General features: G+C 42.0%; 1 protein-coding gene across 1 annotated transcript in view; it reads right to left on the bottom strand.

Moving 5' to 3' along the window:
- The window catches only part of LOC136863882 (zinc-regulated GTPase metalloprotein activator 1), a 209828-nt gene that overhangs the window by 91905 nt on the left and 98026 nt on the right, over positions 1-19897 (bottom strand). Inside the window, exon 4 of the mRNA XM_068226061.1 lies at positions 12564-12624. Within this exon, the coding sequence (XP_068082162.1) occupies positions 12564-12624 (61 nt within the window). The remainder of the gene's footprint in view (positions 1-12563; positions 12625-19897) is intronic.

Here is a 19897-nt window from a genome sequence, read left to right as displayed (position 1 = left end):
GCTGTCATCCACCATCTTTAATCAATAGAGCACTGTGCTGCTATCATGCAGGCAATTTCATCACCTGTCATCCGCCATCTTTAATCTACAGAGCACCGTGCTGCTCTCTGTAGTAGCGGGCAATTTGAAAAGTTCTGTTAGCTGTCATCCGCCATCTTTGAGCACCGTGCTGCCATCTATGTGGTGGCGGCAAATTCTACGTGCTCTTGTTTAGTAAACAAACTCACGTGCTTTTTGTCAGCTGTCATCAGCCATCTTTAATCTATAGAGCTCAGTGCTACACTCTTTAGTTGAAATATGGTGGCGGATAATTTAAAAAGAAAAATTCTACATCAGTCAGCTCTCGACGCTAATTGCACAAGATGGTGGCTATACATGACTCCTTAAAGGTGCTTATGCAAGATGGCCGCTATACATAGACTCCCTTGGGATGCTTGCGTAAGATGGCGGTTATACATGGCTCCTTATGAGACACCCTAGAGATGCTTGCGCAAGATGGCGGTTGCTCTTATGAGGCGGCTTAAGGGTCCTTGCACAAGATGACTAGAGACGCCCTAAGGATGCTTGCGCAAAATGGCGGACGCAAGATGGCGGCTATACACGACTCCTTATGAGACGCCTTAAGGGTGCTTGCGCAAGATAGCTGCTGCTCTTAGATTAGAGGCTAACGTGTCGTGCTAGTTCGATTCATTAAATTTGGGGCTTAAATGCAAAATGTTAAATATCTCGAAAACGGTGCATCATAGAGGAAAACGGACAAAATTTTTCTGACCAATACCTCGGTTCGCAGTACGAGGAACATGATAGCATAAGTCTAATGATGAGATCGACGGTTCGGTTCCTACTTAGGCCCTTTGGCATTCACTCTGTTTTAGCTTGTATTGAAGTAAGTCTTCGTAACATGATCAGGTCTAGCTATGGTAGAGAGTATAACGTGCCGTGCAGGTTCGATTCAATAAATTTAGGGCTTAAATGCAAAATGTTAAATATCTCGAAAACGGATAAAAATTTTCTACCTGATGCCTAGGTTTGCAGTATCAGGAACATGAAAAAAACATAGTCTAATGATGAGATCAACGGCTCGATCCTTACTTAGGCCCTTTGGCATTGGCAGCTATCTAATTCTACAAGATGGCGGCTATACATAGCTTCTTATGAGACAGCTTAAGAGCGCTTGCACAAGATGGCTGCTGCTCTTATGAGACGCCCTAGGGGTGCTTGCGCAAGGTAGCAGCGACAAGACGGTGACTATACACAGCTGCTTATGATACGGCCTAGAGGTGCTCACACAAGATGGTGGCTGCTCTGATGAAGAAAGCTAGCTTTGCATCGCGCAGGTATTTTTACAGCACTAAACCTCATACCTTTGAAATTTGGTGGCGGGCAATTTGAAAAATTCGACGTGCTTTTTCTTCACAGCAGCTATCTTTAGACAATAGCGACTATACATAAGCTGTTAAGGCCTCCTCTTATGTCAAGGCATAGCTCTATCGAACAAGTTTAAACCTGCATCGGAATAGCTAGAGTAAGCACGTGCTGCAGTGATGACGTCATTATGCATGTTTAGACTTGCAAATCACTAAAGAAACATAACAAGACTAGAATCGAACACTGCACTCTATACCGTGATCATGTGATCGGAACATTGATTGAAGTGTTTAGAACACTCAATAAGTGATCAAGACTATAATAGAACACTGTACTCGATACAACATGTGTTTAGAACATGTCAGGGGATACCTTTGTTCTAAGAAGATTAGATTACCGCACATTCCTTGTAGGGCCAATAGGCTAAAGGGCTAATGGGCTAATGGGCTAAAGGGCTAAAGGTGCAACAACCACATCGATCGCTATCAGCAAGAACGCTTGTACTTTGTTAAGTGTAGAAAATTAATCTTTATTTGTAAATGGTTTCATGTTCAGAACAAGGAATGGAAGGCAAAAGGCCTAACGGGCAAAAGGGCTAAAGGGCTAATGGGCTAATGGGCTAAAGGGCAAAAGGAGCAACAACCTCATCGATCGCTATCAGCAAGAACGCTTGTACTTTGTTAAGTGTAGAAAATTAATCTTTATTGGTAAATGGTTTTATGTTCAGAACAAGGAATGGAACCTAGGGGTTACGTCTTACCTAATAAAATCGCCGAGGTGCGATGAGTTACGTTTTTCGAACTAGTGTTTGGAACACTGAACTTTTCAAGATGGCAAGAGTGAGGTTAGCAATGTTCTGTTGTTGGATTTTAAATTCTACGCTATAACATGCATAAGGTGGCAGCCTTGAGGTTTACCGCCGTAAAGATGGCAAGAGTGAGGTTAGCAATGTTCTGTTGTTGGATTTTAAATTCCCCGCTATAACATGCATAAGGTGGCAGCCTTGAGGTTTACCGCTGTAAAGATGGCAGCAGTGAGGTTAGCGACGCTCTATTGTCCTCCAAAGTGAGGTTAGGGTTCGTCAAGGAGACAGCTGTCAATAAAGCACGTGGCTATGTTTACCAAACAAGAGCACGTGGTCGTGACGTCACGGTCATGTAATCAATCCTTAGCTCTACGTCGTTAAGAGCAGCATTAGGATTAGCTATGTTTATAAAACTTGGGAACAGAGCAGCAGTATGAATAGCCATGTTTTAAAGCGTGTACACATCACCTATCGATTTTACATGCATCGACTATCGTACTAAACTTCTTCCGCTAGATTGTGCTGCAATCTTAGCATAACCTATACCCATAAATTTAAAGTACAAAGAATAGCCATGTTTCAAAGCGTGTACACATTACCTATCGATTTTGTATACACCGACTCTCGTATCAAACTTCTTCCGCTAGATTGTACTACTATCTTAGTATAACCTATACGCATAAACTTAAAGTACAAAGAATAGCCATGTCTCAAAGCGTGTACGCATTATCTATTGATTTTGCAAGAATCGAATATCATACTAAACTTTTTTCACTAGATTGTACTGCTATCTTAGCATAACCTATACGTATGAAATTAAGATACAGAGAATAGCCATGTTTCAAAGCGTGCACACATTACCTATTGATTTTACATGAATCGACTATCAAGCATGCACACTTTACCTATTGATTTTACATGAATCGACTATCATAGTAAACTTTTTTCACTAGATTGTACAGCTATCTCAGCATAACCTATACGCATGAACTTAAAGTACAAAGAATAGTCATGTTTCACAGCGTGCACACATTAACTATCGATTTTGCATTCATCGACTCTCATACTAAACTTCTTCCGCTAGATTGTACTGCTATCTTGGCATAACTTATACGCATGAACTTAAACTACAAAGAATAGCTAAGTTCAAAGCGTGTACACATCACCTATCGATTTTGCATGCATCGACTTTCGTATAACGATCGCATATGTGTATTGCTAACGTATGTGTATAAAGTTAAACTTCTCCCGAGTGTACAACGATCGCATATGTGTATTGCTAACGTATGTGTATAAAGTTAAAGCACAGAGTAGCCAAGTTCAAAGCGTGTACACATCACCTATCGATTTTGCATGCATCGACTATCGTACTAAACTTCTACCGCTAGAGTGTACAACGTTCGCAATTGTGTGCTGCTACCTATGTGCGTGAACTTAAAGCACAAAGAATAGCGTGTACACAACACCTGTCAATTTTGCACGCATTAACTCTTGTTCTAAACTTCTTCTACTAGAGCGTGCGATAATTGCTTGTGCATGCTGCAATCTTAACATAACCTATGTGCGCGAACTTAAAGCACAAAGAATAGCCAAGTTCAAAGCGTGTACACATCACCTATCGATTTTGCATCCAACGTCTTTCGTATTAAACTTTTTCCACTAGAGCGTGCGTCAACCTTATAACTATGCCGCTAACTTAGTATAACTGATACGCATGAACTTAAAGCATAAAGAATAGCGATGTATAAAAATCTTGTGAACATAGCAGCAGCAGTAAGAATAGCAATGTTTTTAAAGCGTGAACGCATTGCCTATCGATTATACATGCATCAACTAGAGTACTAAACTTCTCCCGCTAGAGTGTGCTACTATCATAGCATAACCTATGTGCACGAATATAAAGCACGAAGAATAGTTAAGTTTCAAAGTGTGTACACAACACCTATCGATTTTGCATGCATCAACTATTATACTAAACACATTCCGCTAGAATGTACAATGTTCACATGTGTTTGCACTGCTACCTTAGCATGACCTATGCGCACGAACTTAAAGCACAACGAATAGCGATGTTTAAAAATCTTGCGAACATAGTAGCAGTAAGAATAGCAAGGTTTAAAAGCGTGCACATATCACCTTTTGATAATGCATACATCAACTATCGTACTAAACAACTTCTACACGAGCGTTCGACCATCGCTTGTACGTGTGCTGCTACCTTAACATAACCTATGTGCACGAACTTAAAACATAAAGAATAGTAATGTGTAAAAATCTTGTGAACATAGCAGAGTGTTAACTACGTAGGTGTAGACATTGAACTTTGCATGCTGAAGCAGCATACTACGTGACCGTGACGTCACGACCACGTGCTCTTGTTTGGTAAACATAGCCACGTGCTTTATTGACAGCTGTCTCCTTGACGAACCCTAACCTCACTTTGGAGGACAATAGAGCGTCGCTAACCTCACTGCTGCCATCTTTACAGCGGTAAACCTCAAGGCTGCCACCTTATGCATGTTATAGCGGGGAATTTAAAATCCAACAACAGAACATTGCTAACCTCACTCTTGCCATCTTTACGGCGGTAAACCTCAAGGCTGCCACCCTATGCATGTTATAGCGTAGAATTTAAAATCCAACAACAGAACATTGCTAACCTCACTCTTGCCATCTTGAAAAGTTCAGTGTTCCAAACACTAGTTCGAAAAACGTAACTCATCGCACCTCGGCGATTTTATTAGGTAAGACGTAACCCCTAGAATCCATTCCTTGTTCTGAACATAAAACCATTTACCAATAAAGATTAATTTTCTCCACTTAACAAAGTACAAGCGTTCTTACTGTTAGCGATCGATGAGGTTGTTGCTCCTTTAGCCCTTTAGCCCTTTAGCCCTTTAGCCCATTAGCCCTTTAGCCCTTTTGCCCATTAGCCCTTTTGCCTTCCATTCCTTGTTCTGAACATGAAACCATTTACAAATAAAGATTAATTTTCTACACTTAACAAAGTACAAGCGTTCTTGCTGATAGCGATCGATGTGGTTGTTGCACCTTTAGCCCTTTAGCCCATTAGCCCTTTAGCCCATTAGCCCTTTAGCCTATTAGCCCTACAAGGAATGTGCGGTAATCTAATCTTCTTAGAACAAAGGTATCCCCTGACATGTTCTAAACACATGTTGTATCGAGTACAGTGTTCTATTATAGTCTTGATCACTTATTGAGTGTTCTAAACACTTCAATCAATGTTCCGATCACATGATCACGGTATAGAGTGCAGTGTTCGATTCTAGTCTTGTTATGTTTCTTTAGTGATTTGCAAGTCTAAACATGCATAATGACGTCATCACTGCAGCACGTGCTTACTCTAGCTATTCCGATGCAGGTTTAAACTTGTTCGATAGAGCTATGCCTTGACATAAGAGGAGGCCTTAACAGCTTATGTATAGTCGCTATTGTCTAAAGATAGCTGCTGTGAAGAAAAAGCACGTCGAATTTTTCAAATTGCCCGCCACCAAATTTCAAAGGTATGAGGTTTAGTGCTGTAAAAATACCTGCGCGATGCAAAGCTAGCTTTCTTCATCAGAGCAGCCACCATCTTGTGTGAGCACCTCTAGGCCGTATCATAAGCTGCTGTGTATAGTCACCGTCTTGTCGCTGCTACCTTGCGCAAGCACCCCTAGGGCGTCTCATAAGAGCAGCAGCCATCTTGTGCAAGCGCTCTTAAGCTGTCTCATAAGAAGCTATGTATAGCCGCCATCTTGTAGAATTAGATAGCTGCCAATGCCAAAGGGCCTAAGTAAGGATCGAACCGTTGATCTCATCATTAGACTATGTTTTTTATCATGTTCCTGATACTGCAAACCTAGGTATCAGGTAGAAAATTTTTATCCGTTTTCGAGATATTTAACATTTTGCATTTAAGCCCTAAATTTAATGAATCGAACCTGCACGGCACGCTATACTCTCTACCATAGCTAGACCTGATCATGTTACGAAGACTTACTTCAATACAAGCTAAAACAGAGTGAATGCCAAAGGGCCTAAGTAGGAACCGAACCGTCGATCTCATCATTAGACTTATGCTATCATGTTCCTCGTACTGCGAACCGAGGTATTGGTCAGAAAAATTTTGTCCGTTTTCCTCTATGATGCACCGTTTTCGAGATATTTAACATTTTGCATTTAAGCCCCAAATTTAATGAATCGAACTAGCACGACACGTTAGCCTCTAAGCTAAGAGCAGCAGCTATCTTGCGCAAGCACCCTTAAGGCGTCTCATAAGGAGTCGTGTATAGCCGCCATCTTGCGTCCGCCATTTTGCGCAAGCATCCTTAGGGCGTCTCTAATCATCTTGTGCAAGGACCCTTAAGCCGCCTCATAAGAGCAACCGCCATCTTGCGCAAGCATCTCTAGGGTGTCTCATAAGGAGCCATGTATAACCGCCATCTTACGCAAGCATCCCAAGGGAGTCTATGTATAGCGGCCATCTTGCATAAGCACCTTTAAGGAGTCATGTATAGCCACCATCTTGTGCAATTAGCGTCGAGAGAGGGCTGATGTAGAATTTTTCTTTTTAAATTATCCGCCACCATATTTCAACTAAAGAGTGTAGCACTGAGCTCTATAGATTAAAGATGGCTGATGACAGCTGACAAAAAGCACGTGAGTTTGTTTACTAAACAAGAGCACGTAGAATTTGCCGCCACCACATAGATGGCAGCACGGTGCTCAAAGATGGCGGATGACAGCTAACAGAACTTTTCAAATTGCCCGCTACTACAGAGAGCAGCACGGTGCTCTGTAGATTAAAGATGGCGGATGACAGGTGATGAAATTGCCTCCATGATAGCAGCACAGTGCTCTATTGATTAAAGATGGTGGATGACAGCTGTCATAAAAAGCACGTGGCTTTGTTTACTAAACAAGAGCACAAAGATTTTTTCAAATTGCCGCCACCACATTTCAAAGGTATCTAGCTAAAGAGCGCAGCACTGAGGTTTGTGATGCAAGATGGCGGATGACAGCTGTCAGAAAAAAGCACGTGAGTTTGTTTCCAAACAAGAGCATGTAGAATTTTTCAAATTGCCGCCACCACATAGAGGGCAGCACGGTGCTCTCATGATTAAAGATGGCTGCTGTCACGTGGAATTGCCTGCCACCACAAAGAGGGCAGCACGGTGCTCAAAGATGGCTGCTATCAAAAAGCATTTTTCAAATTATCCGCCACCACATTTCAAAGGTAAGTAGCTAAAGAGGGCTAGTGAGTTTGAAAGAGGGCGCATTATGCGGATGAGAGAACGTGATGCATCTATCCGGGAAATTGCTGCTCGTGTGGGACGGAGTGTCTCGGCAGGGCAACGGGTGTGTACAGAATGGTTCACAGAAAGCCGTAGAATACGGCGAGGTGGGTCGGGTCGCATCACCCAAACCTCCCCCCAGAGAAGATCAACACCTCATCCGAATAGCATTGCAGGACAGATCTGCGTCCTCCTCGGCTCTGGTGCAGCAGTGGAACAGTGTAACACACCGTACACTATCAGGAGTGACAGTTCGACGCCGTTTATTACGGTCTGGCTTACCGGGGTGTCGTTCAATTTTCCGCCTACCGTTGACTAATGTGCATAAACATGCCAGTCATATATTCATTCGATTTCCTCATCATCCGCTGAACTAGTAGGCACACAGACCTGCACTATTGTGGTGGGCATTCATCTGGTGTCTTATCTTGACAACATTAATCCTTTAACTCTGCTGGTCGTAGTAGTTTACCCACTGCCCTATTTTCTTATTTATTATTAAACCAACTTATGCATTTCCCTTGTTTGATTTTGTGTTCATAATTCTGTAGTCGTCTGACCAAACATCCTGCTCTTTCTGCCAACGTACCTTAACTTATACAATTTACATCTAACTTTAATCTGATGATGATGATGATGGTGGTGATGATGGTTGTTGTTTGAAGGGGCCTAACATCTAGGTCATCGGCCCCCAATGGTACGAAATGAGGCGAAATGTAATGTCAATTTCAAAGTTCAAAATCATCCACTGACCAGAATAAGACAAAGTACTGATGAAGAAAGAATGTATGGATATCAATTGAAAACAATCAGCGCATCCGATCCAGAAACTATCATAACCAATAGTATTACTGACCAAGGGACTGGTTCTAAAGCACAATCCTGAATCAAGGATGCTTGTTTTCTAAAGGGGTCCAACATCCAGGTCAACGGTCCGCTAGTAAATTAGAACCATGTTGCGTAGACTCACGGTGTTCTGCTCACAACTATTGTTCGTAGCAAACCCATGGTGTTCCTCACATAGTGGGTACTAATCACAGGCAACGCCAAAGACCCGTGGCGTTTAACACAATGGTACTAATCACGGGTACTGTAAAACCCATACTGATTTACCCTGTATTGCTAGTAATCACAAACATATTGTGTACCTAACATAGTGGTACTACTCGCAAGTAAAAACGATCCATGGTGTTCCCCGGTGATGGTACTAATCACAAGTAGTTTAATGGTTCTAATAAAATCATCCGTTGGTCGCCCCTTTAAGTCGCCACTTACGACAGACAGGGGATACCGTGGATGTATTTTCGTCTGCGTCCCCCACCAACAGGAGCGTCCGCCTCCGTTGCGTAAGGGTTAGTGTTGTTAGGTGCCATCCTCGGGTGCCCGGGTTCGATTCCCGGTACTGCCAGAAATTTAAGAATGGCAGGAGGGCTAGTATGTGGTTGAAATGGTACATGCAGCTCACCTCCATTGGGGGTGCATCACCTCGGGACGAGGACATGGATTTCCTTACTTACCCACAAGGGGTTCACTTTAATCTATCAGTCACCCTTTTCAGATTCTCTAACCTACCACAACGATTCAAACTTCCAACATTCCACGCTCCGATTCGCAGAATGTCGGTATCCATCTTCCTGAAGATTGCCCCCTCTCGTGTAGTCCCCACCCGGAGATCCGAATGGGGACTAATTTACCTCCGAAATATTTTGTCCGGGAGGAAGCGATCATCGGCACATCATTCATACAGAGAGAGCTACATCAATTCGGGTCGGGTAGATGAGAGCTTGCATTAGGGAATCCCACGCTCAGCTGCCCTTTCCGTCCTTTCTCATCTTTATTTCGGGATTAGCCCTTTCCCAAACTTACCCTTCGAAATGTCAGTGCGACGTTAAACTACTAGCCAAATAAGATAACTCTGTAGAGGGCCTGGAAGAAGTGGAACCTTCTCTCGTACATCACAAGTCTATAAAATCAAAAGTGTAAGCGTCGCATCGTGTAATTCTCATAAAAGCAATTTAAATATTGTCATGGCCCCTCCCTCACTGTACTGAGGAGGCCCGGTTCAGAGAAGCTGCTCTAGTTATACCACGTGAAGTAAATAACATGGGGTGCGATTAGCTGAATGGCTCAGTTGCTGTCTTCACACACGGAACGCTGAGAGGTTCTAATCCCGGCCGCTCCTGGGTTCAAATCACGTGGCATTAGCAGGGGCATCGGACCTTAAACCTCCGGCCAAAACGAAAATGAATGTGTGTGACGCAAGCGACCTCAGAAATGCCGAGGGAAGATTCTTAAGTTAGTAAATAATAGATACCTAAAAATATAGGGCTATTGATTTGATGACATGTGTTAATAAATTCGAAAGAATAACGGTAGGAGAATCTAGAGATATTCCTGTATGTGAAGGAAGGGAAGTTTTTTTGCCCATTGTCGTCAGTTCCTTGTGCGGTCACCGTACTGTACACATTCCTGGTACTCTACAACTGCCGTACAAAGCCTTATTTTTATAATGTTGAGTAACGAAACTAAAATCATAATTTCATACTGTACTCTACCTAATCTGTTTTTTTAAGAGTAAACAAAGAGAATAAAGTATCAAAGTACTGCGATATGCTACGCTAAATATCACTGAAATATTCGAAATAACTACGCCAAATGAACGAAAAAGTGATATATTGCTTAAAAATGCCTTCATCTTGTCAATATTCTGTGAAGCCGAGGCGCCACTGTCTAGCTGATATCCGTTACAGTACGTAGCTATAACTAAGCAAACTTTGGCAGTTACTTTATCAATGTGTGGACTTGCATCTCGTAATAACACCTTTGGTAAAGAAGTCACTTTTTAATGAAGTTGAGATTTTGGAAGGGGCAAAGGGAGTGGTAAAGAAGCTAAAATCCGTCGCCAGCAAGCTTGTTTACTCCACAGCTACACTAGTGCAGGCAAGATTTCTGCATTTGTTGTTCCTTTGTCTGGTTATTTCGCTGTTTTAAATACGTTTGATGTTTCCTCCCACTCAAGCTAACGTTTACAAATATATCACAGTCAGGGAGGCGTTTTCCTACAGACTGAAAATTAAATTCGTTTAAACGTTCTGTCAGATCTCCTAAAAATGTCAAACAAGAAATACACTGATTTTGTAAATAGAAGGATTTCTCTCCAACAGGACTTTCTCTTCCCTCTAACGACTATAGAAGACTGTTTAGCAATTTGAATGGTGTGTAATTTAACCCTTTTATCACTACAAAAATGTTAGTTAGGAAACAACTGTTTTAATGAGGTTGTGTCCTGGGGGTCTTACCCTTGATTGTTTTGTCAAAAATTCCATGTTTTCCTTTGATCGATCATGTGGTATTTGTCTCTTTTTGTAGATCGTTTTAGTTTGTGCATGTGACTTCTCGAAAGAACAATATCTCAACCTACACTTGCAAGGTGAAGAAAGCTTCAATTTAAAGTTAATGTTACGTGCAAGCCCGATGGTGGCCCCTTTCGGTACTTCCAGGAAGGGGCTGGTGACTCAGACGACCTGGGATCTCCCAGCCGCCTTGTGGGGTGGGGCCGGCCTTTCCGTGTATTGTTCTCGTCGGCCGGCTTACCTGTGAGTTTCTTGGAGATTCAACGGGAATGTTCTGCCTCTTGTGACATCGCGAAATTTCTGGCTCAGATCACGCGAGCTATAAAAAGGGAGGCTAGCCGCGGACAGTCAGTCAGTGCTGGACTCTGAGTCAGTGTTGGACTCCGTGTGAGACTCAGTGTGTTAGAGTTCGGTGGCTAAGCTGAGGGCGAGAGGCATTGGCTGTAGCCAGTGTCCCACCGAGGTCTGAACGAGGAGGTGTTGATGTGGTGTCGGAGAGACCAGTGAGTGCGTAGACTGGAGACGCCAGAACGCAAGACTACTGTGTGTTCATGTATTTCTGCGGTCTGAGGCAGAGCGAGGGAAGCTGCTATCGCGAGTGTGAAGGTAAATTGACCTGTGTTAATCTTCGCTGTTGTGAGAATCGTCCTGCTGTTGAATAATGTTGAGCTGTTTAGTTGTTCACTGCATGTGACTGTGTGAATAACTGGACTATCCGTGTAATCAAACCAGTGAACAGTCATCGTGTGCCGTGTAGCCAGTGGCACTGTGTTGAAATCCAGCGGTCTACGCCCAGCGGTTGTAGGAGGTGACTGGACTTCGGGAAAGTGAAAGTAAGGATTATAGGCGTCCCCAGGTAATTCCAACCGCCCAGGACTCTCTTGTGTGTGTACAGAAGAGAGATTTGTAAATAGACAGTAATAAGTAAGTGTGGCCATTCAAAGCTGGTTAGAATTGTGTGTGTTTATACATGTGTGTGTGCATTTATTAGGTCATACAGACATAAATTAGAGTAATGAAACAGAGGGAGTTTTATTCGTAACAGTAATATTCATTCCAGGAAGAAATTAACGGTACAATAAGCCCTACAAATTTAGATAAATGCAATCTTGAACAGCAACCCAACTTAAAGACTTCACAAGTGCTATTTTCAAAAAGCTAGTGACCAACAGTTTCCTTTGGTCAGTGAATCAAAAATGTAATGCACTGGTTATAGGCCAATTTCTGCCAATATTGTTAACAGACCTGGTGTAGACACACTGTACAAGGCAGTACTGTTCCTCAGGGATAGTGTAGACACCCTTGCGTTTCAACCACACTTTTTCTTTAACCCTTTCCTCTCAATCTCTCTCTCTCTCTCTCTCCCTAACAAGAGCCGACGTTTGTTCATATTTTAGTTTTTGTGGGACGAAATTTATTTCAAACCACTAACAGAATAGCGCATCATGGGGCTGGTGAGGCCAAACAAAGTTAAGGATGTTCTGCCAACAGTAGATAAGAGAAACCACTGGAAATTAGATGCATCGGCAAGATTCCGTGCCCTTGACAATATACACAGGATACAAATGAATGTATTTTGCTAAACCAAATGATATCTTATAGACAATGAATCATGCATCTTACAAACTACAAATCGAAGTCCTTAGTCTTTCTACATCAGGCCATGCCAGTAAAACTTTGGTAACTTATAGAACACCATGCCCGATGAGGCTTAAATATTGTTAAGAACAGAATACTCACATTCTCTAGATGGCCAGGTGCCGGGCAATATATTTGCAACTGGGTCTTCATTTTTGCAGCTCTGGAACAACAAACAATGGCCTGATATCACAATTCAAAATTTTTATACCTTGTAAGGTAAAAACTAAACATAAATTGGAAGTAAAAATACCTTATAGGGTACTAGAAGAGCAAACGATATATGGCTAGCCCATAGAATACAGGTATAGTGGTCGAGGAGAGTCATATCAGCTCCCCAGTCTAATTAAGGTGAGCTCTAGCTTTAGATCTCTCGAGGTTGCTGCTTCCTCGAAGAGAGAGATCAGAGTAAATATTAAAAGTCATCAGTTAGATTATGAATTTGTATATGATGATGCTGGATTTAGAATGTTAGTCAGCAGTTAGATTATGAATTTGTATATGATGGCGCTGCCTGCTGTCATTTCTTGATGGATACAGAACTTTTGCATCCATCTCTTGGCACAGGCCAGAGTAAAGTGTACCTTCCACCGAAGTCCCAGTCAGCATCCGTGGCTGTGACAATATGGAAGTTGCTGGGGTATGGGTAGTGCTGAGTAATGACATTCAGAGCATGACTAGTGCATCTGAATGTTATGAAAGGCGCTGCTCATAGGGTCAGTCGTGCTGCAATAGTACATTCTGACCCAGTGAGGAAAGCAATGGCAAACTACCTCACGCCTCATCTTGCCTAGTACGCCTCATTTTGGTGCTTCCATTGGTTTTTGGGGTTTCCTTATAACTACATAACCTTTGGTGGTGCTATTTGAGGATCCAACCAGCCTCTGGGCTGATGACCTAACAGACAGACATATGATGACGCTGGATTTAGAATGTTAAACTAGTAGTATTTCTTGCCATATTTTCTTCCCATGGAATTGCTTGTTGTACCCTTGTTATTGTTGCTGTTGTTGGGTAATTATGTTTTAAATTTATTATCACACTAGTGTAAGTGATCACTGCCACAGGGATATTTCCCAATTCCGACGTATTTGTTAATAATCACCAAACGAAAAAAATAAAAGAAAGCCCTTGGTAAGTGTCCCTCTGTTTTTCCGGCTACTTTCGAGCGCATTAGAGTACGGGAAGCATTATCTGAGGGGGTCCCGCAGAGCAGTGTTCTTGGAACAGTAAGTGATATGAGAAATGGAGATGACGATACACAGGATTGTGAGCGACAATGTTGTGAAATGTGCAGCAGACAATGGTATGACAGTAAATGATGTGAAAAGTCAGTTTGTAAGTTTGACCAAAGAGAAAAGCCTCTCAATTTTAACAACTATGTTGATGGGGTGAAAGTACCCCACGGGAATCACTGTAAATGCTTAGAAAATATCTTCACTTGGGTACTCACATCAATGAGGTTGTAAACAAAGGCTACAGAACTCTTCATATGGTTTTGAGGGTATTTAGGTCTTGCTTTTTTTTTTTTGCTAGGGGCTTTACGTCGCGCCGACACAGATAGGTCTTATGGCGACGATGGGATAGGAAAGGCCTAGGAGATGGAAGGAAGCGGCCGTGGCCTTAATTAAGGTACAGCCCCAGCATTTGCCTGGTGTGAAAATGGGAAACCACAGAAAACCATTTTCAGGGCTGCCGATAGTGGGATTCGAACCTACTATCTCCCGGATGCAAGCTCACAGCCGCCCGCCTCTACGCGCACGGCTAACTCGCCCGGTTTTAGGTCTTGCAGTAAGGGTGTAAAGGATAGGGTATATAAATCTATGGTAAAATCCCAAGTTGAGTATGGTTCCAGTGTATGGGACTCATGCCAGGATTACTGATAAGAAAACTTGACAAGATGCTGCAAACATTAGACTGGGAAGACTTGGGAGTAAGGAGACGTTGTGCTCGACTAAGTGGTATGTTGCGAGCTGCCAGTGGAGGAATGGCCTGGTATGACATTGGTAGACGAATAAACATGCGTTGGGCTTTTAAAGGTACGAAAGATCATAATATGAAGACAAAGTTGGAATTCAAGTGGACAAACTGGGGCAAAAATTCATTTGTAGGAGCAGGAATTAGAAAATTGACAAATGTATTGAGGGAAATATTCGATACATTTCCAAGTTCTTTCAAATCATTTAAGAAACAGGCAGGTGCGACCAACCACTCTGTCTTCAGCCCTGAAGATGCCTTTAACACCAGCCTGTACCTTAATTCATGTCTTTAAGTTTCCGATTAGATATACAGTATAACTTTTATTTTTATTTTTTGCTAGTGTCTTAACTTCGCAAGAGGACGTCGAAGAATACGAAAGATAGCGACGGGGGCCACAATACACAGCCTCAGCGCTGGCCGAGCGGGAAAACTGGAAATCATCTCTAGGGTTATTGACGGTGGGATTCGAACCCACTATGACCCGAATGCAAGTTCATGTGACGCAACTGGCACGGTCGGTTCTACCTAGAACTACATATTACAGTAAGTAGGCAGGTAAATGCGTAAAACTGGAAGCCCATATTTCTACCACAGATCCCAGAATGCCACCCCCTCTTATTCAGCATCACGGAGATGGTTAAGAGAAGTTACTTAGTTGCAAAGCTTTTTACATAATTCTCCAATATTATGCGTTCACCAACTACTGTGATTTCAAGTAGAAGAGAACAGTGTCGTGCCCTGTGTAATGTATTCAATTGGTTCCTACTGCCCCTGTTTCTCCATAATCAACTGTCTACCCGGTGGAGGGCCCGTGATGCGGTTAGTGTCATGCCTGGAAAGGATGAGTACTATGATTTACGCCGTTATTCATGAGGTATCGGTAACGATTTAAACAGCGCACAAAGGGCTATGATCCGCAATATTGATCAAGAGTCCGTAAAACCTCCCTCACCACGTGCAGGGCCATCTGTCGAGCCCGCCATCTTCAATGCAGGCCGCTACACACGAAGAATAGGCCTACCCTTTTTTCTGCACACGGCTCGTAATCTGCAGTTTCTTTTAAACCACGATGTGACGATAAATGTCGAGATTCTGAACTACCCACAGTTTAGTTTAGTGAGGGAAAAAAGCATTAATCTTACAAGCACCGTAATTATGAAATAGAAAAAGGAAGAAAAAGAAGCAAATAAGAGGATTATCAATGCTCGGTTAACTTCGAGGGAATAGCCTACATACCACAACCTGTAAAAAAATCCTTGAATAGAAGACGAATAAGGAATTTCACTGGAAACTACACTTTACATAACTATAACGCAAATGGAAATTTCATCACTACAGACACACATGCATAGATGCATACGCGCATGTCCATTATACACTGTTATACCTTTATTCGACACCTCGTATCGTTAAAAACCAGAATATAATCATTTCCTGCCGGTAGGTTTACCGGCATGTAATATGACTCCCGCGAGAAAAAACTTCCGTCACCTCGGCGCTTCCGATAACCATAAAAGTAGTTAGTGGGACATGAAAACCAATAAAATTATTATTACAAACATTGCCACCTTGAACTCCCTCTACTTAGCTTTACCATCTAAAGCTGAGTCCACCGGGCGAGTTGGCCGTGCGCGTAGAGGCGTGCGGCTGTGAGCTTGCATCCGGGAGATCGTGGGTTCGAATCCCACTGTCGGCAGCCCTGAAGATGGTTTTCCGTGGTTTCCCATTTTCACACCAGGCAAATGCTGGGGCTATACCTTAATTAAGGCCACGGCCGCTTCCTTCCAACTCCTAGGCCCTTCCTATCCCATTGTCGCCATAAGACCTATCTGTGTCGGTGCGACGTAAAGCCCGTAACAAAAAAAAAGCCGAGTCCATAATTATCTTAGGTAAGCTATCCTCCTCCATTCGTCTCATACAACCCCACCATAAAAGCCGGTGTTATGCGTACATCTTCCTCCATCGAGTTCACCCCAACTTAGCTTTTTTTCCTCCTGATTCCGAGTACCCTCCTGCCATTGCTCCCAAAAATCATCATCGCTACCTTCATGTCTATTACTTCTTACTTGGGAATAACATATCATGACTATACCCATATTTCACTCCTGTACAGGAAAGTCGGTCGTGGAACACTCTCTTTGTTTTTTACAGAATACTGTCTGTTGTACCTTCATTCAATTTCACTACAATCCTGAGAGAGGATGGCCTAGGGAGCGGTGATAAGGGAACAGGGAACTGGAAATCAAGTAGGGATGACATAAAATTGTTAGTGTTGAACTGTAGAAGTATTGTAAAGAAAGGAATAGAATTAAGTAATTTAATAGATATATATATTTACCAGATATTGTAATAGGAGTTGAATCATGGCTGAGAAATGATATAATGGATGCAGAAATTTTCTCACGGCACTGGAGTGTGTATCGTAGAGATAGGATAGGAATGGTGGGAGGGGGAGTGTTCATTCTGGTGACAGAAGAATTTGTAAGCTACGAAAAAGTTAAAGATGAGACACATGAAATTTTAGGTGTAAGGCTCATTTCTAAAGATAATAGGCAACTTGATATATTTGGAGTGTACAGATCGGGAAAGGGTAGCACTGACGCGGATTCGGAATTACTTGATAGGATAGTCAGCTATGTGAGAAACGACATGGAAAGAAATGTGATTGTAGCGGGAGATCTGAATTTGCCAGATGTCAATTGGGAAGGAAATGCGAACGACAGGAAGCATGACCAACAAATGGCAAATAAGTTAATATGGGAAGGACAGCTGATTCAGAAAGTGATGGCACCAACCAGAGGGAAAAATATCCTGGATGTCGTGCTGATAAAACCAGATGAGCTCTATAGGGAAACTGAAGTAATAGATGGTATTAGTGATCATGAAGCTGTTTTTGTCGTAGTTAAAACTAAATGTGATGGAAAGGAAGGTGTAAATGTAGGACTGTTAGGCAGTACCATATGGCTGATAAAGCAGGCATGAGGCAGTTTCTAAAAAGTAACTACGATCGGTGGAAAACGGTAAATAAAAATGTAAACAGACTCTGGGATGGATTTAAAGAAATTGTTGAGAAATGCGAAAACAGGTTTGTACCTTTAAGGGTGGTAAGGAATGGTAAAGACCCACCTTATTATAATAGAGAAATAAAGAGACTAAGAAGGAGGTGCAGACTGGAAAGAAATAAAGTTAGAAATGGCTGTGGAAGTAAGGAGAAATTGAAGGAACTTACTAGAAAATTGAATCTAGCAAAGAAGGCAGCTAAGGATAACATGATGGCAAGCATAATTGGCAGTCATACAAATTTTAGTGAAAAATGGAAGGGTAAGTATAGGTATTTTAAGGCAGAAACAGGTTCCAAGAAGGACATTCCAGGAATAATTAATGAACAAGGGGAGTGTGCATGTGAGGATCTTCAAAAGGCAGAAGTATTCAGTCAGCAGCATGTAAAGATTGTTGGTTACAAGGATGATGTCGAGATAGAGGAGACTAAGGCCAAAGAAGTAATAAAATTTACATATGATAACAATGACATTTACAATAAGATACAAAAGTTGAAAACTAGAAAAGCGGCTGGAATTGATCAGATTTCTGGGGATATAGTACCATATCTGAAGTACTTATTTGATTGTTTGGTCGGAGGAGCTATACCAGATGAATGGAGAGTTGCTATAGTAGCCCCTGTGTATAAAGGAGAGGGTGATAGACATAAAGCTGAAAATTACAGGCCAGTAAGTTTGACATGCATTGTATGTAAGCTTCGGGAAGACATTCTTTCTGATTATATTAGACATGTTTGTGAATTTAATAACTGGTTCGATAGAAGGCAATTCGGTTTTAGGAAAGGTTATTCCACTGAAGCTCAACTTGTAGGATTCCAGCAAGATATAGCAGTTATCTTGGATTCTGGAGGTCAAATGGATTGTATCGCGATTGACCTGTCTAAAGCATTTGATAGGGTGGATCATGGGAGACTACTGGCAAAAATGAGTGCAATTGGACTATACAAAAGTGTGACTGAATGGGTTGCTTTATTTCTAGAAAATAGATCTCAGAGAATTAGAGTAGGTGAAGCTTTATCTGACCCTGTGATAATTAAGAGGGGAATTTCCTCAAGGCAGTATTATCGGACCTTTATGTTTTCTTATATATATAAATGATATGAGTAAAGGAGTGGAATCGGAGGTAAGGCTTTTTGCGGATGATGTTATTCTCTATAGAGTGATAAATAAGTTGCAAGATTGTGAGCAACTGCAACGTGACCTCGAAAATGTTGTGAGATGGACAGCAGGCAATGGTATGTTGATAAACGGGGTTAAAAGTCAAGTAGTGAGTTTCACAAATAGGAAAAGTCCTCTCAGTTTTAATTATTGCGTTTATGGGGTGAAAGTTGCTTTTGGGGATCATTGTAAGTATCTAGGTGTCAATATAAGGAAAGATCTTCATTGGGGTAATCATATAAATGGGATTGTAATAAAGGGTACAGATCTCATCACATGGTTAGGAGGGTGTTTAGGGGTTGGAGTAAGGTTTAAAGGAGAGGGCATATAAGTCTCTGGTAAGACCCCAACTAGAGTATGGTTCCAGTGTATGGGACCCTCACCAGGATCACCTGATTCAAGAACTGGAAAAAATCCAAAGAAAAGCAGCTCGATTTGTTCTGGGTGATTTCCGACAAAAGAGTAGCGTTACAAAAATGTTGCAATGTTTGGGTTGTGAAGAATTGAGAGAAAGAAGACGAGCTGCTCGACTAAGTGGTATGTTCCGAGCTGTCAGACGAGAGATGGCGTGGAATGACATTAGTAGACGAATAAGTTTGAATGGCGTTTATAAAGGTAGGAAAGATCACAATATGAAGATAAAGTTGGAATACAAGAGGACAAACTGGGGCAAATATTCATTTATAGGAAGGGGAGTTAGGGATTGGAATAACTTACCAAGGGAGATATTCAATAAATTTCCAATTTCTTTGAAATCATTTAGGAAAAAGCTAGGAAAGCAACAGACAGGGAATCTGCCACCTGGGCGACTGCCCTAAATGCAGATCAGTATTGATTGATTGACATCCTAAGTAGGCCACTGATCCCGTCCTTCTATGTTGCTCCCCTACTGGTATCAGTTTAATCCCGGAAATATTAATTTTCATATTACACTTGCAGCATTTCCTTTGAAGATCCAAGACATTAGATTGCAGACATTTGCTATTTAGGCCACGTCATCAAACTCAAAGCTACGGCGACCCTAAATGCACGGCCAACTCGCTCGGTATTACAAGTTGATGTTCGAACCTCGTTTGGTGCAGCTCTCGATGCTACCCTATCCTGTAAATCTACACTGATCTGTTCATGCCTTGGCCTACCCGTACCGTTCTTACCACATACATTTGCCTCAAAAATTAACTAAACAAGGCATAGGTGTCCTATCATTTTAAGTCTTCTTCCAGTTCGATAAACCGTTCC

The sequence above is a fragment of the Anabrus simplex genome, chromosome 2, assembly GCF_040414725.1.
Source record: "Anabrus simplex isolate iqAnaSimp1 chromosome 2, ASM4041472v1, whole genome shotgun sequence".
NCBI lineage: Eukaryota > Metazoa > Arthropoda > Insecta > Orthoptera > Tettigoniidae > Anabrus > Anabrus simplex.
The sequence above is the reverse complement of the archived record's forward strand: the minus strand, read 5'-3'. Positions and strand labels throughout refer to the sequence as shown.